This window comes from Nestor notabilis, unplaced genomic scaffold (genome assembly GCF_000696875.1).
Source record: "Nestor notabilis isolate BGI_N333 unplaced genomic scaffold, ASM69687v1 scaffold32488, whole genome shotgun sequence".
NCBI classification, from domain to species: Eukaryota; Metazoa; Chordata; class Aves; order Psittaciformes; family Psittacidae; genus Nestor; species Nestor notabilis.
The window spans coordinates 1-18,694 of record NW_009942000.1 but is presented as its reverse complement, the minus strand read 5'-3'; the positions used below and the strand labels follow the sequence as shown (position 1 = coordinate 18,694).

The window sequence follows — 18,694 nt, the reverse complement described above, 5'->3', positions numbered from 1 at the left end:
TAAAAGCATGTGCTTCTTTCAGTTTTCATTTTTTGTCAGCATTTTGCCTCAAGCAAACATAAGTAAAAGACTGGGGTGGGGGTTTTGTTACATTTATTCAAAGGAAAACTTTTAGCTTTACGTTTAGGCAAAGAGAATGAAGTCAAGCAGTTATCATAAAAAAAGCCTGATTACCATACTTTTCCAGAATAGTAGATTTTCAGCATTACTGGATTTTCTCAAGAAGAGTTCAAGTATCGAAGATCTTTTAAACTTGGATGAATAAATATTATTAAATTGTTCCAATAGAAAGAACTTGACTCATCTTCTATACAATTTTTCTAAATCTCTTGGCAAAATTAAAAAAATAAAACCACGACACACTTTATTAATATATCTTACCTTACAGCATCCGTATCAAATTGCAAGTTTGGTTTATCAATCAATCCCAATGAATAGAGTTGGTATGCCAAGGCACATTTTCCCACCATAAATTGGGCCGTGTTAGTGCGATCTAAACAGTCCACACAATTGGTTCGGAGAACTCCTGTCTGGTAAAGCAATCCAAATAAGGAGATTTTTCTTAATTAACAAATTACCGTACTCAAAATTATCACTTTTTTCCTACTATCCAAGACTTGCCAAATCTCAAATTAAATCAGTTCACAAAAATTTGAGGTAAGACATTTCTAAAGATGTTGAAAAGTAAGTTATCTCCAGTAAGCTACATCAGACTGCTGTAATGCCTACTATGATATTCTTGCTTTTATCATTACACAAACTGTGTCCCTCCTATTCACAAACAGCCCTAAAGATTTACCTTAATGAGAAAAGCTATGTTATTTCAGTGAAGAAGGACTTATTTTCAAGTTATGTTGCAACTACTGCAAAAAATAAGCACTCTTCCACCTTGCCATGGTTCTGCTGTGATGGTGCTTATCTTTTAAGCTTTCCGTATCTGGGGCAACACACACAAACTCAAGGTCACAGCCATGCATATTCTTTTATGCAGTTTGCACCACCATTTGTCAATTCCATAATATACACGAAGTTATTTTATATTATGAACAACTGCAAGAAACATATTTTAATATATCAGCATAGGGAATTCTTCTGCCTAAATATACATGGCTACATCCAAACTAGTCAACTAAAATTTATTGCCTTAATAAAGAAGCACTTTTGGGTGTGACTCAAGATTCAGAGATGAACTGTGATTCCAATGCTTAAATGTATTCCAATGGTGATACCACAAGTCATTAAAGTTAAAAGGTAGATAAAACACTCATTCCCCTAATACTAGTAAACCTGTAAGACTAACATTAAAAAATCTAATTAGTGCTGATATGCTTTATTCTAAAAACAGACCAAATTCTATCTACTCCATTGTTTACCTGCCCTCAACAAACAGTAACCAGCTAGTAAAGGAATGGTCACATTGCTTTCTAACTTACACGAACTACAAAATTATGAATGGTAAGTGACAAGCAACTAATGCTTCTTAAGAATATGCCCTGTGTTCAGAGTATATAATCATAACATTCAGGTATAAATCTGGTACTGTATGGTTTATAGTTTAGCACTACTTTTCTGACCTTAAAGAAAGCAGTGTTTCTAGTTTTATTTTCTTTTAGTAATGGAAATTGTAACAAAATACAGAATATTCAGCACTGGTGAAAATGTCTGTGAATGTCACCAGGCGTAAGTGTGTTTATTCCTCACCTCCTCTGTGTAACATGATATTATGCAGTTTGCTAAAATGCTGCTGTTTTAACTTTCAATGCACTGGTAACACTGCAGACTAAATAGTAATGGAAACTTGCTTAAAATACAAGCATTTCTCAGACTACCTCCAGCAAAAATAAAATTCCAACAGCATAAAGGTTTGTGGTACCATGCAAGAACTTTAAGACCTATTTTCCAATTGGATTTCTGGGATGGACAGCAATAATGCTCTTTACTATAATTATTAATTTAAAAGCACTCTATGAATCACCATGTAGGTATTTAAATTAAATGGTTCACTGCTGCTTTAGAAGTGCTGATCTGCATCACTGTAACTGAATTAATAAAGTACATTTTAGTACCTGCAAGCGACCAGTGGAAACAACATAGCCTCCCAGTTCATTCCACCTGAAAGAGAAACAAAACAGAATAACATGCAAATAATTAAAAAAAAATAATAGATCATACCACGTATTGATCTGCTTAGCGAAAAACGGTGACAATTAAAAACCTGCCACAGAGCAAAACTGATGTCCCTGAATAGCAAAGGCAGTGAAAACTCTAGGCCACAGTAAGATGTTATATTTAAATGCCATCACAACCAACCAACCAAAACCCCTAGACTTACAGTAGAAATATTCCAAAGCCATACAAACTTTCTTCAGTGCACAAAAGTTGAAGTAGGTACAATGCCAGCAACTGGAAGGTAGAGGTCTAACATACATGGTAGCACAAGCTAGTTGATTTAAATCTCCCCTCATACTGATTCTAGTCTTGACAAACAATGTAATACACATAGAAATTCCAGACAACTCTCCAAGGAATAGATGCTATTCATTATGCATCAATTAAATCATACATACTTTTCATCTGGTCGCAAAATACTGCAGTAGGAATCAGGTCTATTTACAAAAAATCCAGTCGTCTTTACTACACTTTCTGCAATCACATTCAGTCTATCAAGGACATTGCAAAGTTTGCTGAGCAGAGGAAAAAAAAATACACAGTCAAGATACATTAATACTAAAAGGTCTTTCAATAACAAAAATGACTTGAAGATTAACATCACAGCTCTATTTACCCAACAGTAATTATGTCTGTAATTTTCTTAGGTTTTACAGACTTAGGAAACACTGACTGTACCTGAGCAATTTTGTTTACTTTTATTAAAATGCATTACATAAACTAGAAGTGAAAGACTCCGAAACTTGACTTTCATACCACACCACTTTTCCCCTAGCAAACTTTCTGTGCTTTGCAAAATAAGAATGATGCAGAAAAGGATATATGATTATGCTAAATCATGCTCCCTCATTTTGTTTGCAAGGTAGTGATTAGTTCAGTAACATTTGTTCTTGTGTGTCCTTCATGATGTCCTACACCTCCTGCTCAGATCAGGGAGTCCATCCATTCATTGTGGGGGACTTCAACTTCTGTTTACTCTATTTTATTTTCAAATAAAGTTTACTTAGTTCTTATTACAGTGTTAACACTTCAAGTAACAAAACCAGTACTGCTTTCCAGCAAACCTACTTCAAAACTACATGTTAAAGCAAACATATTCTCAGTATTCCTGGAACTGGCAGTTCCTTAGGCAGACATATACATTATCTTCCATTCCTAAATATCTTTTGCTTGTATAAATAATCTTGTTCAAAGTCCTTAGGTATATTTATATTTGTAGTAGGGTGGATAAACATACATCAAACTTAAAGATAGAAGGGGAATCCTTTGATGACCTATTATCGTTTCTCATATAGGACAGACCACTAAGCTTCATCAGCATCATTCAATAGGAAAATCAGGAACTTGGAACTAGCATATCTTCTGAAAGGAAATCTAGCCTTATTTTGACAGCTGCTATTTAATCATAACACAAGCAATTGCATGTACATCTAACTGTACACAATGCCATTTTAGAACAAAATGTAGTGTGAAAGTACTACTCTTTAAGGCAAACTTTAAAGTTTCACACCCCCATGACCAACTGTATCAACCAACCTGTAATTTCAAATAGTGGATAAGGATTTTTTGCCAAAGATTTTCAATAAAATTTTAACTGAAAACACGTTAATTTTATTCCTGCCCCTTGAACCATACCAGTTTTTCCATTGTTTTACTCAGACTGATATAGTAACAGATACCTAAAAGTTGACCGAACAATTCTTATCATTCTTCTACAGTTTCTGGCATTAATAAGATACAGTATACATATGCAGAACAGAGAACTTTACAACCGAATTCTGTGTTTCTTCAGAATAGCAGTCTATACCTGTAGATTTAAAATGTTTGTGCCTTGTAAATATTTCTACATTTAGGAAAACATTCACCCTTTTCACATAATTCTAGTACAGCATTCTATTGTGCAAAATTGTAGAATAAAAAGTTATAGAATATATTTTGCCTTTCTGAAATACATGCTTCTAGTAATACGAATGTTTTAAAACATGGATACTAATGCTCTCATTTCCTTTTGGTAAAGGAAATGGGAAAGACTGACTGATATGAAACCCTTTGTTTTTCAAAATTTTGTAACTCAATAAATTCAGTGACTGAGATGGAGTATCCGACAAATGCAGTGTTTTGACTAATTCAAAATAAAAAGTGAATGTTGATGTCTAATAGCTTTTTTCTAAAATTTCTGTTTGCACAGAATTTAAAAGTTTTCCGGCTTTGCTCCACTTTCATAAGAAACCACAGAAAACATGAAAAAACCTCCAAAAAACCTGAGGATTTATTCTATCCCTAGATCTTTAGGAAATTCTCCCATCATTCACTGACAATACATTCAATTGAAAAACAACACACTCATTAGCATAGTTATTTGCACTGTGGCTAAAAGCACTAGTACAAAGAAGGATCTTTTCTACCTTTTTGTGTATTTGGCCATATCCCAGGGTATATATATAATTGCATGCTCTGGAGGCAAAAACTGGTTGAGATATGTCACGGCAGCAACAAGTTCTTCACTAAGAATCCTTTCGTGCTTTCTTTTTTCACGTTCCTTTAGCAAAAAGAAAAGGAAGTTAGCATTACAATTTTCATTAACAAACGTATGTAACCCATATACATATACATGTATGTATATATAGCAGAAATTTAAAGTGGAAGCTGTAACAGTAGGCAGTTATTCATAACTAGTACAATTAAGAGACAGAAAAATCTAAACATTCTGGGTTTTTAACAATTGATCTGTATTAGTAGTAAAAGTCACTCGTTTCAACTGTGCATAATTGTTGGCTGAAAAATGGAACCCTGTAACAGCAAAGAAGGGCACATAGAAGCGGTAATAGAAAAGAAATGGACAAAGACAAGAGAGAAGGAAAAAGACAGGCAGAAAGAAAAATGTCCCGTTCAATTCCGGTGTACAAGAGAACACAGGCAAATTCTTCTCCATTACTGATAGGAGATGGGGAACAACAGCTACCATCTCCCAGCTTTGCAATAATTTTTTAAAAAATTTAATTTTGTTGCCATTCTCTGAAAATACCATATATGGTTTGGTACTCCATATATTACCATGGCTTTCCTCTCAACTTCATCCACACTAAAACCTATACTGAACCTACATTATAGAAACTGCTTTAAATATATAGCCTAATGCATTCAGTACTAATTAATGAATTTCTAGCATAGACAGATATAGGAAGACATAGATTTATACTTAATCACAGAATCATTAGTGTTGGAAGGGACCTTTGCAGATCACTGAGTCTAGTAATAAAGGAATATGAATTTTAACATTTTAGTATTGAGCATCTACAGAGAGGGAAAGAAAGACATGCATTTTCAGCCAGTGTATCAAAAGCCCTGTGAATAAAAGCAGATAATGATTCATGTGTCAAGGTCATGTGAGCCTAGACTCACTGTAACAATTGCTTTTGAAATCTATGGCTGCAAGAGATAAAATAACTTTCTTGTCAACAAATGCTATCCTATGTTGATTTCACAGACCCCTGACAGGAGCACTTCTACACAGGAAAGCTTCTAGAAAATACGGACTCCTACAGAGGAAGGTTTCTAGAAATAGAAAATAGGTGATCTAGTTCCATTTATTACAACTTAAGAGTTTTAAAAACATTCCTTTTGAATTTTCCATATTTTTTAATATCAGGAATAGGTCCTGCATGCACATAAAAGATCATTTTTTTCTGCTGAATACAGTTCTACAACATGATAAATGATTTTTTAAAGACTAAAAAGAAATAAGATATGATTCAAGCAAAACAAATCAATATATTAAACTCAAATGTGGAAACAGACACCACCATAGAAAACGGCTGGATCAGAACAGAAAAAAATTAAACAAAAAAACCCACAACACAAATATAAGATGTAATAACCAAAATTACAGTGCCACCCAGAATGCAGGCTTTGTACTGCAACCTATCACACAGGAGTGAACTGAATTACTGCAGCAATCATGAAGCTCCCTCCACTAGTCCAGCTGGGCTGCCAATGGTATGCCCACCAGCTAACATCAAAAGCTTCAGTTTTCTATCCTGCTCATACTTCCATGACTCTACCAGGCAGAGACTCTACAGAAGTAAGTACACAGAGACTCTACAGAAATAAGTATAATATCAAAACTAGAAAACATATTGAACATATTAAAATTTCTGTACCTTCACAAGATTCAAAATAATAATGGGAGAACCAAATCTTTGAAGCATTTGGTCAAAGTGAAGAGCAGCAACATGTGCAAAAGGATCTCCTTGGTCCACTGCAATAAATACATATATTCAGGACAATATTAAGTGAGCTGTAGAGTCACTTAAGTAATTTTCCCTTAAAAGTACTCTTCACAAAACACATGCTAACTCTCTGATAGTAATGATACAATTTCATACTTTCCCCCCTTTTCATGCAAGAGCTGTCAAAAAAACCCTTCCCTTTTCCAAACTGGAGGCAACTTCTTAACCACAGCTTTAATGAGATGCTTACACAGAACCATTATTCTGGCATCACTAAAGTTAGCCCAGACTTTTTTCACGATTTTCAATAGGTTCGAAATTTTATTCACAAATACAGAGGTAAATCTAACTAACTTTGCATACAAAATAAGCACAAAGAAAGTTGACAACTTCAAACAGAAGTTTTTGTATTCCATTTCTGATGTGAAGTCTAAGACAGAGATTGTTTTTCTATTCAGTTTCATCAAACGCAGCTTTTTATATGGTTGAATGTTTGTATGCCATGATGTTTATTATAAAGAACATTGATCTACCTTAACTTATGGCTTCCCAAAGAACAAATGTATAGACAATTCGTTCATTTTGAGTTTTCACTTACTGTCTCCAGTGTTCCTGTGGGGACAGTACTAACTATAAACTATCACAAAGAGTAATTTGTACATACATGTTATGGGCGGCTTAGGCATCATAGTTGAAATATCTTGTGACCAGTACAGAGGGACAGATCCTCGAACTTGAACATAGGATGAATAACTCCCCACAGAAAATGACATAACTGAAGCATCATAAAGTATTTGTTCAGTTTCTACTTCATTAGCAACATCTCCCTAAAACAAACAGAAATACACATACGGTATAGACATGACACTTCAGAGCTGCATGTATTATAGAGAACTGATCATTACAAACAATTAAACTGTAAGACACCAAATCACAGTGGTGAGAACACCACTGAAGGTTAAATTCCCGTTTGTCCCTAAGCGCATATTATCAGATTCCACACCCCACCCCCCCTATTTTGGAAATAACATTAACTGTAAGTGGAAAAAAAATAAAAAATAAGGAAATTGCCAGTTAAGACTTATTATTTTAAGAACAGCTTTATTATCTCAATTAAGAATGTAATGATGGCTGTGATAACATTACCTAATAGCATAATTTACAGCCAAAACTGTAACAACCCTCTAAAACATTTAAATTCTCCAGTCAGTCAAGCTCAAGCTTTTATACGGTTGGGGAGGATACGAGGGAACCCCTAAAATCAGATTTAATTTACCTCACAGTTTGCTCCTCGTTTCAGAAAACGTGTTCCAGCAAATTTGCTTGATCTTCTAGCTATCAGAGTGACGTATATAGGGCGACCATATATTAACAGTTCTTGAGAGAGAAGTTAAGGTTTACATTTCACATGCAATTTTTCATTCACTTACTTTAAGCACAAATTCTAGAAAAGGTGTACAAAACTGAAACATCCGATTTACTGACATGTCCTTAACAGTGATGAGTACCACTTCCAAACTTCTTTTGCAGTTGGGAGAGAGCATTGGCTTTTTCAACAATGGTTTTTAAGAACTTTGAAAACAGAATCTACGTTATATCAACCACTTCTCACATCCTATAGAAAAGAAGTATTTCTATTTTATGAAGTGGCAACAGAAGTGAAACAGGCCCCAGATTCATGCTGGGCCACCAATACTGCTTTAGTGAATACTGGGATTGAAGTCTGGGAGCTTCTATTTTCAGATCAGGTACATTAGTCACCCTCTAATTATTTGTCTGGAAAAGTAGATAGATTTGCAATTACTTAAGTAACAACAACTGAAAACCAGAGGCAAACAGCTACTGATGCAGTGGTGGCTTTCTTTTAGGCTTTTTATTTTTTTATTAAAAACAAACAAACAAGATAGAATCAGATGTTTAGCATGATTCTCACTGCTTACTTAGTGTAAGGGAGGCACAAGAAAGAGGAAAGATGACATTTGTTCATCAAATACCTAGAGCAAAGACTAATGCTACACTAACTAGCTGCAGGCATAATGCTGGTAGTAAGATCCTCTACTACTACATTGTTTAAGCAACAGCACAGATGAAATAGTGGTATATAAAAATGGATCTAGCTTTCTGTCTGGGGACTAAGCCAATGACCAGCAGCCTTACAATCATAAAAAACCCCTAAAATTAAATTTTAGAGACACCACTAACCTTAACTTCATAATTGTATTTGCTTGCCCAGATACTTTGTTGGCAGGCTTTTAAACAAACATTATGCTCTTGATGATTAAGAGTGTGTCTGTAATACATTAAATTCTTACCAACTAAGATGTTGGCATGGCATTTTTTTTGAGTGTGATATTCATTTGGGCTTTTTCTGTTAATACAACAATATACATAAACCCATTTACTCATTTTAAATAATATATAGCCAGGAAAAAAAGATTTTCAGATATCCTACTGTTTACTTAACTCTCTTCAAATAGCAGGCCTAAATTTCTATTATCATCTTCAACAGAATAAATACAAGAGTTTCTGCAAATCTCAGTTACTAAAAAATGTTTTAAAGATTAGTGAGAGGACATTTCTGTGTCAGCAATTCAGTTCTGATTAGGTTTTTTCCCTTTCCTCAAACATATGTGAAAAGATACAGCTGAGCCTTAAAATCCTCTAAAGTTCTTTATTACTAAACCCCATGCTGACAAACCGTGTCTCGCTGAGAATTCTAACAACATAACTGTGGTTTTTATTTAGCATAAAACCTAGAAAAGTAATTAAAATAAAAACCAACCAGTAAGTCTAAAACTGGAAAGTATTTACATGACAAAGAAATCATTCAATGTATTTCACATGTTCCAACTTTTAAAAAAAGTTTTAAAACATTCCTTACAACAGTAAAAGGATGCTTGATTGCCCACAGAATCCGTGAATAATATACAGCAGCCAGTCACGATGAACAATATTTTTTACTGCCTCCAGAAGCTTGCCATTCCACACATACTTCTCGTAAGGCTTACTGCAAATCCCAAATACACCTACGAAGTTGTTACAATGAAAAATGCATTAGCAATTAGGAAACAAGCTTACCTGCACTGGACTTTTAAAATCCAGGTCATCATACCTTCATTTTGAGTTTCCTTTGACTGCAACTCAGCATATCATTTACTTACAACTCTGAAGTTTGCGAAACATAGATAACTTCAGGCATATGCTGAGGTTCAGCATTTATAGGATTTTCAGTTTTTCTGTTTGCCAGTCACTGAAGTATGTGAGTGTCTTCATGCAGAAGTTTCTGATATTTACAGTACTGAAAAGAGTCTCTGCATTGTAGCAGAAGAGGATTTGATAGTAAGGGAAATAAATTAAGTTGTGAATTCCAGTTAAGGCAGAAACACTTTCACAGGAGGACTTTATAAGCTTTTCAATTTTGGGTCAGCTCTGGAGTTATCTATTAGGCTGTGGAAGATCATGTACAGCCCTGGCCACCTTTACAAAAAGCACATCAATCCCCTTTGTCACAGAATTTAGCATTGTTTTCCTGATATCCACTTGACACGAGAAATGCAGCTACTGTAGACCTGCAAATTAGAATTCAATTTCTGATATAACCGGAACCTAAGTCTTTTTCCATTTCAAAATTTAAGACCAAGATGACAACTAGCACTAAAAGCTGGCAAAGGGAATTAAATGAGTCTTGAAGAAAAGGAAGAGGACAAGAACTCTATTACATACATTTTTTGTGTAGTTTTAGCAAATTAAGTTTCTGGAAGGATAAGTTATATCATAGCAGTAAGTATGTCAATTAACACAGCCTCTGTTGGGGGAAAAAGATGAGTTCTTCTAACAGACTGAAACTGAAAATGCAGCTGTTGAACAAAATGTTGCTACCTAGTCATCAAACTTACATAAGCCCAGGAAAAACTGATGTAACCATTTTGGAGAAGGAGTGTATACACTCAGCAGAAGCTGGCCACAAGCACTTGGTCAGCAGTTTGTCTTCTCAATTCTAGAAGCGTTACCTTGGTAAGAATTTATTCTTGAATGACAGGTGGCTATTTCTTACACATATTCTATCGTATGAACGGATATGTTACTAATATCTACTGGAAATGGAGTTGTGTGTGTTATCAGCATACTGCTGATAGGGTCAAGGTTATGGCATCTTTTTCTCCAAAGTTTTCACAAAGACATAGAAGAGATGACGTTGTATGGATCCCTGAGGGATCTTGCAGATAAGAGCCTTTAAAGAAGAGGAATAACTGCTCCCTCCACTATATAGGGTTTACTGCAAACAGCGTTACTTTTAGGCTTTTAAATGACAGTATGATAGATGTTAGAACTATTTAACATAGGAAGTTCCAGCATCAGAGACAATTACTTGCTTACCATTCTTTGAGCTGTAGTCAGTGTAGGTCTATTCTAGGTGTTGTGATAAAAGGGTGTGAAGAACAGGTGGGAAAATAGTGTCCAAGTTTATCTCGCATAAATTTGGGTCTGGGGTTGTTTCAGTTGTTTCTGTATTTTAACTATGTGCATGTCAGACCTTCAGAGTTCCCTTTAGAGGCACAGAAAGCAGGACCAATAAATTCTTTCTTCAATGCCTTGGGAGATTCATTTGGGTTAAAAGAGGTGGAAGACAAATCATGAAATTTACAGTATCTCAAAGAACCAAAGTTACTTTAGGACAGGTGGGATTTTGTATCCTGTTTCTCTGTGTATTATATTTTGTGTTCAACAGAAGTTACACAGCAGGTGACTACAAATAAGGGTGGTAATGCAGAGAGGTTGTTGAGCCTCTATAACCAGTAAGATCCAATAAGCACAAACACAGGTATTATATCTGAGCTGCCTTGCATATCAAGTTCACAAAATAGCAGCAGACTTGCTCTATCCTATTCTTTTGTTTATAAGTGATGTATTTAAAAGGCATGGTGTTCTATTACAAAGAAGGCTAGCTGAATCTCCACAGCTGTTTGAGAACACTATTAGAGCAATGTATTCATTATGAGTCAACAGTAGCACTGTTATTTCTCACACTTCACAATTAAACAAGGAAAAAGTGGTGTCACATATGTAATAGAAAAAAACCCCAACAAAACAACTTTTTTTGGCAACAAAACTAAAAACTAAACCTCATCAGAATGAAATCCATCATTAAGAATTTCAGGGGAAACTTTTGTATGTGTGTATGAGCAAAGCAAAAGGGAGAGAAAACAGTTTTCCTGTTTGGCTGGTTATCTTTACACTCTTATGAATATGTTGATCCGAAGTGAAGGCTGTGTTTTTCAACTGAAATCAATAGTTTTTCTTGGACTTTCCAATAGTGCCAACAATATCAAATTAATACTAACACCATATAATTCCTTTGACGTCAGTATTTTCCAACACAAATCAAAAAATCCATTAATCAGTTATTACTTCCCACTCTTTGTAATTTATTCCTATTGGGAGTCTTACAAGTCAGTTGAATAATCAATTTCTGAATAATGTCAGCAAGTTCAATTATCTCCCCAAGTTGCAATGTAAATTAACAAAGCAATGATTAATCACCTCTAGAAATTTCATTATTCAAATGTCTGTAATTGGCACATCACCTAATCTTTTATTAACTCAAAACTATTATGAGACTGGTGACCAATACAAAAGACCCAAATGTTACTCAAAAGTAAACTTAAGTGGAACATGCTCTGAATGTACTCTTGACCAGCATCAGTTTAATTAGGCATATTTGCTTACCGCTTCCACCCTGTGTTGAAAGTCCTTCATCTTCAAATATATCAAAACTTTCTTGTCGGGTCTGGGTTGTTTCAGTTTTTAATGTTTCAAGTGGCATTCTCAGGACAGTAAGATTATACTGAAGGGAGTGAGACAGATCATAGCTGTAACTGATAGAAAGTTAACATGTATTAATAACTGTAGATGCATAGGAGTTTTCTGAAAGCCCTTACTCTCCATCTGTACTTACATTTAACACTACTATTTTATCTATTAAAAGAAGACTTTTAAACAAGATACACAGATTCAGATTCTGTAATGGCAAATAATACTACTGATTTCCAGAAGTTTTACAACATAGAAACTGTTTACACTACAATAGCTGAAACTGTATTTATATTCTTCTTATAACTGAAAACTGAACATGCCTTTTGAACAAAGCATATCAAACATGATTCACTATGTGCCAAGAAACAGTCCTGAAGATCAAAAATAGCTATTCCACTGGAAATATCCATACAGACAACCTCACTTTTCTGAGATTTAAGTACTATTCTCTAACTGCTACCTGAAGTCAAAGCAGCCAAAACTCTGGTACACAAAAACTGCCCTCAGATTTGTGGTTGCAGCACAGATGCATCTTAAGACAGTGGTTGCAGAATAAACAAAAGGTTGAGGTTTTTTAATTAGTTCCATAACAGTTACAAATTATGCATCTCATGGCTTTTATACTGACAACACTCTACACTAATTGCTAAATTTTATAAGCCACTAAGATTCATCTCCCTAAGGAGAAACTAAATTCACACAACAGTTGAATCAGAAATACACACAAATTTCCATTTTTGGCTAACACAGCATCAGTAATTACTAGCCCTCCTGTATGTTCTAGATATTCACCAATGACCTAAAAAAAAAAAAAAAAATTTAAACACTGGACATTTAGATCTATAATTAATGATAACAAAGTCTAAACCATGCATTTACCACATTTTCATAAGAACAACCTGATGTGCTTATCTGTCAGGAAAAAATCCAGTCTGTTATATGCTCAGTTTGCATGTAACAGAACCTTTAAACAGTATCCCAGTAAAAGACTTGTTCAGGCTATTCCTCCATTTTCCCCTTATACCAAATGTTTTCATATAACTAACCTCTAAATTTGTTCAGGATTAATATGAAAACCATGCAGAAAAATATGCTACAATTTCAGCCAAGAACAATTTAAATTAAGCTGATAAATGTGTTTACCAGGGAGTCATACAAAAACCTTGTCCTTTCCCTTATATGCATGACCACAGAAACAGTATACATTCACCATCACTGAGCACGATAATAAAAAAGGAAGTTGTACCGTGTTAGGGCTGAGAGACAAAGCATAGAAGAAAAACTCAGGTTTTTTACTGTGAAAAAGCCTTTCCATGCAAAACCACAAAACAGACATGAAACTTTGGTAGGTTTGTATTGACAGACACGCTTGTGACAAGAAGCCTTTATTTTCCAAGCGGAAGTATCTTCTAGATTGATATACCTTTTGGTACTCACAAGAGGGTTTTTTTCATTTAGATTAAGTCTTAAAGGCCTTTAACTAGTACTGCCAGGTTTATCACTGTATTTCTCCCATTTTTCTGCTGTCCCAAAAGTCTCATGTGTCATAGTACCTGGGACACAGAAACTTGTCTTAGGTATGGTATTTATGAAAAAGCAAGCAAGAGAATCAATAATGCCTAGAAGGCCCTATGAAAGATGCACCCTATGCTGGGTGTATCTTGGATGATGACCTATTCTCTATCTTTGTGAATCAAGGCAAAGCTTTAGTTCTGGAAAACAAGATCAAGAAAGAAAAAATGACAGGACAAGCAAACCCCCTGAAATATATAATACTTTTCCAAAGAGAGATAATCTGCACAATCTGGCAAGGCTAAATAGTCAGTGGAAACAGTAATGTCAGTGTCTACCTTTTACAATGCCACTAATAGTTCTATAGTTCATGGAGACTATATTTCTAACCAATTTGCTGAAGGAGAAAGCAGGTTCAAAAGACACTGATGAAAACAGACAAGCAGAGTCATCATGTGTCTTATTTCCCCATAATACTAAAGATCCTGGTTAGCAAAATCCAAAAGCAGAATTTCATAGCAAGTATAAAATTTTTTTAAAGGAATTAGTAACTAATGCTTACCTAAAGTAGAAGTTGCTAGAAAGGTCCACATTTTGAAAGATTCTCAGATACCTAGCAAAACAATTCAAATTAAAAGGAAAATTATTAGTTTAACCAGACAGTTTCAAGAAGTCATTCAGTAAATCTCAGAAATTAAACTACATATAAATATTGACTCTTGCCATATGTTCCCTTTGTATCTAAATGTAACTGTTTTGATAGATAATTCCACTAGAATGTCAGCATCTGGATTAAATAAATCAAATAAGACTTTTTTTTTATTTTAAACCCAGTGCCTACTCACATATGTACTCCACTTCTTTAGGCAGTTGCAGATAAAGTTGTAACTCCGTTTTCCACATATACAGGTCAAATTCTCTAGGTCTTATGCAAGCAAACTCCCAACAATACTATAATTGTGAAAATCTTCAATTCTTGTATTCTCAAATAAATGAACAAGAAAAGAAGTATCTACTTCAAGCTGCCATACCTTTGCAAATTCTCAAACGAAACTGTAACACTGTCTATGAATGCTAAAATGGCTAACACAATAAATAGAAAGGTTAGACAACATGGTCTGCTTCATTCTAAGAGGGGAGACTGAGGTTTACAATCAGTCATACCTCAAAGTGGAAAATTTCTGAGTAGTTCCCATTGTCTTGATTTCATTACCTGACATCAGTTTATCACAATCCATCACTTTTTGACTATTCCCACTGAAAAGCAGTTTATTGATACTATTTGCCTCGTATTTCATAGAAGTAAAGTCCCCCCCCTAAAGGACAAAAACACCACCAGGATGTGGTTGTACATTTCACACAAGGTTTCCTTGCAAAGGCTTAAATATCTTTTTTCACAAAAAGGTCAAAAAAAAAAAAAAAAAAAAAAGGAAGCAATTGAACTTACCAGTGGGTCAGTTTATCACCCTTTGCAACAGCAACAGAAAAATTCACAAGATTATGACAGCACAGAATCATTAAATAATCTACTCTGCCCTTTCTGTAGAGCACAAAAGATCTCTTCAGGTGAGATTAACATGATGCTAGAGATACTAATAAAAGAATTGTACTCCAAACAATATAAACCAGTATTAGCATTACTTTGGCCTTGTATCAACAACGTACTGGATGCTTCCAGGTGCACGTTTGCTAGAATGTAGCTTTGATAGGTAGGCAACATGAAGATGCGGACGGAAAACTCTTAAAGACTGTAAAAGTTGTATTTACTCTCCAGGTAAAAGGCCACAGAACTTGTGGCAGATTCTCCATTCTGCCACGTTAATTTATCAACTAAGATAAAATGGCTTGAATAACATACTAACAGAAGGAAATCCATGACTGAAATTTCTAGTTGCAGTTCACCACTGCTAAGAAAATGTTCAAAAAGTACCACCATTATTTACCTGGCTTCATCGGGATGAGTGACTCTTACAGAGTCATTTGGAATGTAGATCATGTTTGTATCTTCTATTTTATATATTGCATGGCCTCCAATATCTGCCATTTTTCTTCTTTTTGTTATTAACACAATGTAATAGCCTTCTAAAAACCTGACAAAACCTGTTAAAACAGCATTAAAACGGTATTAGTTGGATGTTCATGTTGATTTGATCAAATACATTTAGAAAAACAGCATCAGAATTGTAACAAGACTTCACAGATTCTTTATTTATTCATAATGTATATACAATGTGCATATATGTACACATACAAAAATACAGATACACATAGACAGAGTTTTACAGTTTCCCCTGTAGGTGTCAATCAATGAAATACATAGGTTTTATTTTTTTTCCCCCTTCCACTGTACATATTTTTAGTATTAGGTAGCAGAGTTAAGACACTGAAAATTCAGAATAAGACACCTGTATTTGCTTTTTATAGGAGGTAGAACAGGCAGTGTTTGGCTTTATTGCCCAAAAAAGGAGACTTATGAAGCCCCCACTCTCATTCCCTAATACTACAGGTTATAGCTATGCTTCTTCACCAAATTGCTTCTTTGAATGTTTCTATTACATATAATTAGGAAACATCATAACGAACTTTTCAATGCAATACAAATGTGTAAATTCAAATTAGAAATAGAAATACCTAAATATCCCTGAACCCAAATGTGTTTCTAATACAGTATAGGCAGTGACACAGCAGTACCAAGTTCTAATAATTAATTACATGAATTAGCTCTTGGAGGTAGCTGCTTTGACGGGTTGCTACTAATGAGCAGCCTGAAACTCATTCACTACTGCACTGTCAACAAATCATAGAATGGTTTGGGTTGGAAAGGACCTTAAGATCATCTAGTTCCAACCCCCCTGCCATGGGCAGGGACACCACACACTAAACCATTTTGCCCAAGGCTCTGTCCAACCTGGCCTTGAACACTGCCAGGGAAGGAGCATTTACCACTTCTTTGGGCAACCCATTCCAGTGCCCCACCACCCTCACTGTAAAGAACTTCTTCCTTATATCTAATCTAAACTTCCCCTGTTTAAGTTTAAACCCATTACCCTTTGTCCTACCACTACAGTCCCTAATGAAGAGTCCCTCGCCAGCAACCTTGTAGCCCCCTTCAGACACAGGAAGGCTGCTATAAGGTCTCCACACAGCCTTCTCTTCTCCAGGCTGAACAGCCCCAATTTTCTCAGCCTGTCTTCGTAGCTTCGTGTCCTTCTTAATCTATTAATTGGGGGTGGGGATCGGGCGGGGAAACAACTCACAATTCACATTTTCACTTGTATTTATATTCAGTTCTTTAGCTTTTATTATGAATTAAAGAACGATGAGCAAAGCACACGTTTCCTCCCTGTCACTGCTGGAGGCTGCAATGTGATCGAATGAACTGTAATCTTTTCTTCTGGCTTATTAGCCCCCCTTGGAAAAATGCTCTCACCTGCACAAGCACAGGAGATCCTGCTGACAGTAAGAAACCAACCTTCTATTTGAAGTAGCCAGACTATTGAATTTCAATTGTTAAATAGCAGTCAAAGTTCTTCCTGTATCCTCCAGGTACTGAAATCACTTATATGGACAGCCTCTATCCTTTGAATTTTACCAAATGTTATACCAAAGTCTGATAGGCAACCCAACCTTTCCCCTTGGCCTGATTCTCTCCATTTAAAAGCAACTTCTGCTTTTGAACACCATACAGTGAACCAGAAATTAGACTATCAGGCCCCCATCCTGAAAGGAATGAATGCACTGCCTTTGGTTAACAGAGTAACTGAAGAACAGAACAAAAAAATCTTTTCCAATTCTACAAAAAAATACCAGACCTGAGCCAGAAGAAAATAAACCAGTGCATTCCCTTAAATTACATGTTTATACAGCTTAGATAGGATCAAGATGAAGGACGTCTAAAGTATGTAAGAGAGCATGTTACTTCTAAATAAATCATCTAGAAATAGTAGACCACATGTGATAACCAATGCATTTGCCCAGCTATGGAATAGAAACTCTTCTGTTACGAAGAGTACATATAAACAAATACACAATTGGGATGGAAAGTCTTCACTGAACACAACCACACTACAATCAAATACATTATCATATATTTAGATAGTAAGCACTGATGGCTTGTGCAAAAAAAGCCAGTGCTGCAAGACTGTTAGAGGCTTCTTTATGTTTACCCATATTATCAATACTCATAAATTCATAAGGAATATAAACCTCATCTGATCAATTTCTGAAAAGAGATTCCACTGCTAAGATCCAAAATGCTCCATGGGCAAAAAGAATATAGAAGAAATTTTGCTTAATCTGCCACTTTAGATCAGAATACTAATAATATTTTCTACACTTTGGGTGTTATGAAAAATTCAGGAGCATCTTCTAAAGTAATTGCTTTCTCCACCTCCTCTGGAACTTTGAATTTAGATGTCCGGTTATATACTAATGCAGATAAAGCACAAAGTATTCTTGGGGCCGTCAGAGCACACATTAACATTTACTTTGGAGACATCACCCATCAATATATCAACCCCAGCATCTGACAACAGGCAGGAGAGTAGTGACTTTCAGATGAAATTAGAAGCTATTAAATCCCTGAAGCAATTCTCTAGTATTACAGACATCTGATCAGCATTTAAAAATTCAGTTGACGTACCAGTTATACTTGTTTAAACACAAAAAAAAAACCAAACAAAAAAAAAAACCTTTAAATGTGTCACTAAAAAAACCAAAACAAAACCCAAAAAGAAAATTAAGTCATTGTTCTGAATAGTGTGTAATGAAGAAATACAACCTAATAAGGAATGTCAACTTTTGTTTTCTTTTAAAAAAACATTCCATGAGCTCTGGAATTCAGGAGGCAAGGTTCCACACGATAGCCTAAAATGAGTTGAGTTTGGCGAGATCTTCAACCAAGCTTTTAGAGTTTGGCTATTTTCTAGATCTATCCCTTAATTACTGTCCTGGGTTCAGCTACAGCAGTC

At 35.1% G+C, this 18,694-nt stretch overlaps 1 protein-coding gene across 1 annotated transcript; it reads right to left on the bottom strand.

Moving 5' to 3' along the window:
• Positions 1 to 381: 381 nt before the first annotated feature.
• Positions 382 to 15,824, bottom strand: LOC104410888 (polyphosphoinositide phosphatase; the record flags this gene model as incomplete). The annotated part of the gene is made up of 11 exons (XM_010021172.1): positions 382 to 530; positions 2,067 to 2,112; positions 2,568 to 2,684; positions 4,575 to 4,708; positions 6,330 to 6,427; positions 7,063 to 7,225; positions 7,675 to 7,775; positions 9,296 to 9,424; positions 12,126 to 12,274; positions 14,287 to 14,337; positions 15,668 to 15,824. Coding segments are annotated over 11 exons (1,294 nt in total), but the record flags the coding sequence as incomplete, so codon positions are not given.
• Between the last annotated feature and the right edge of the window lie 2,870 nt (positions 15,825 to 18,694).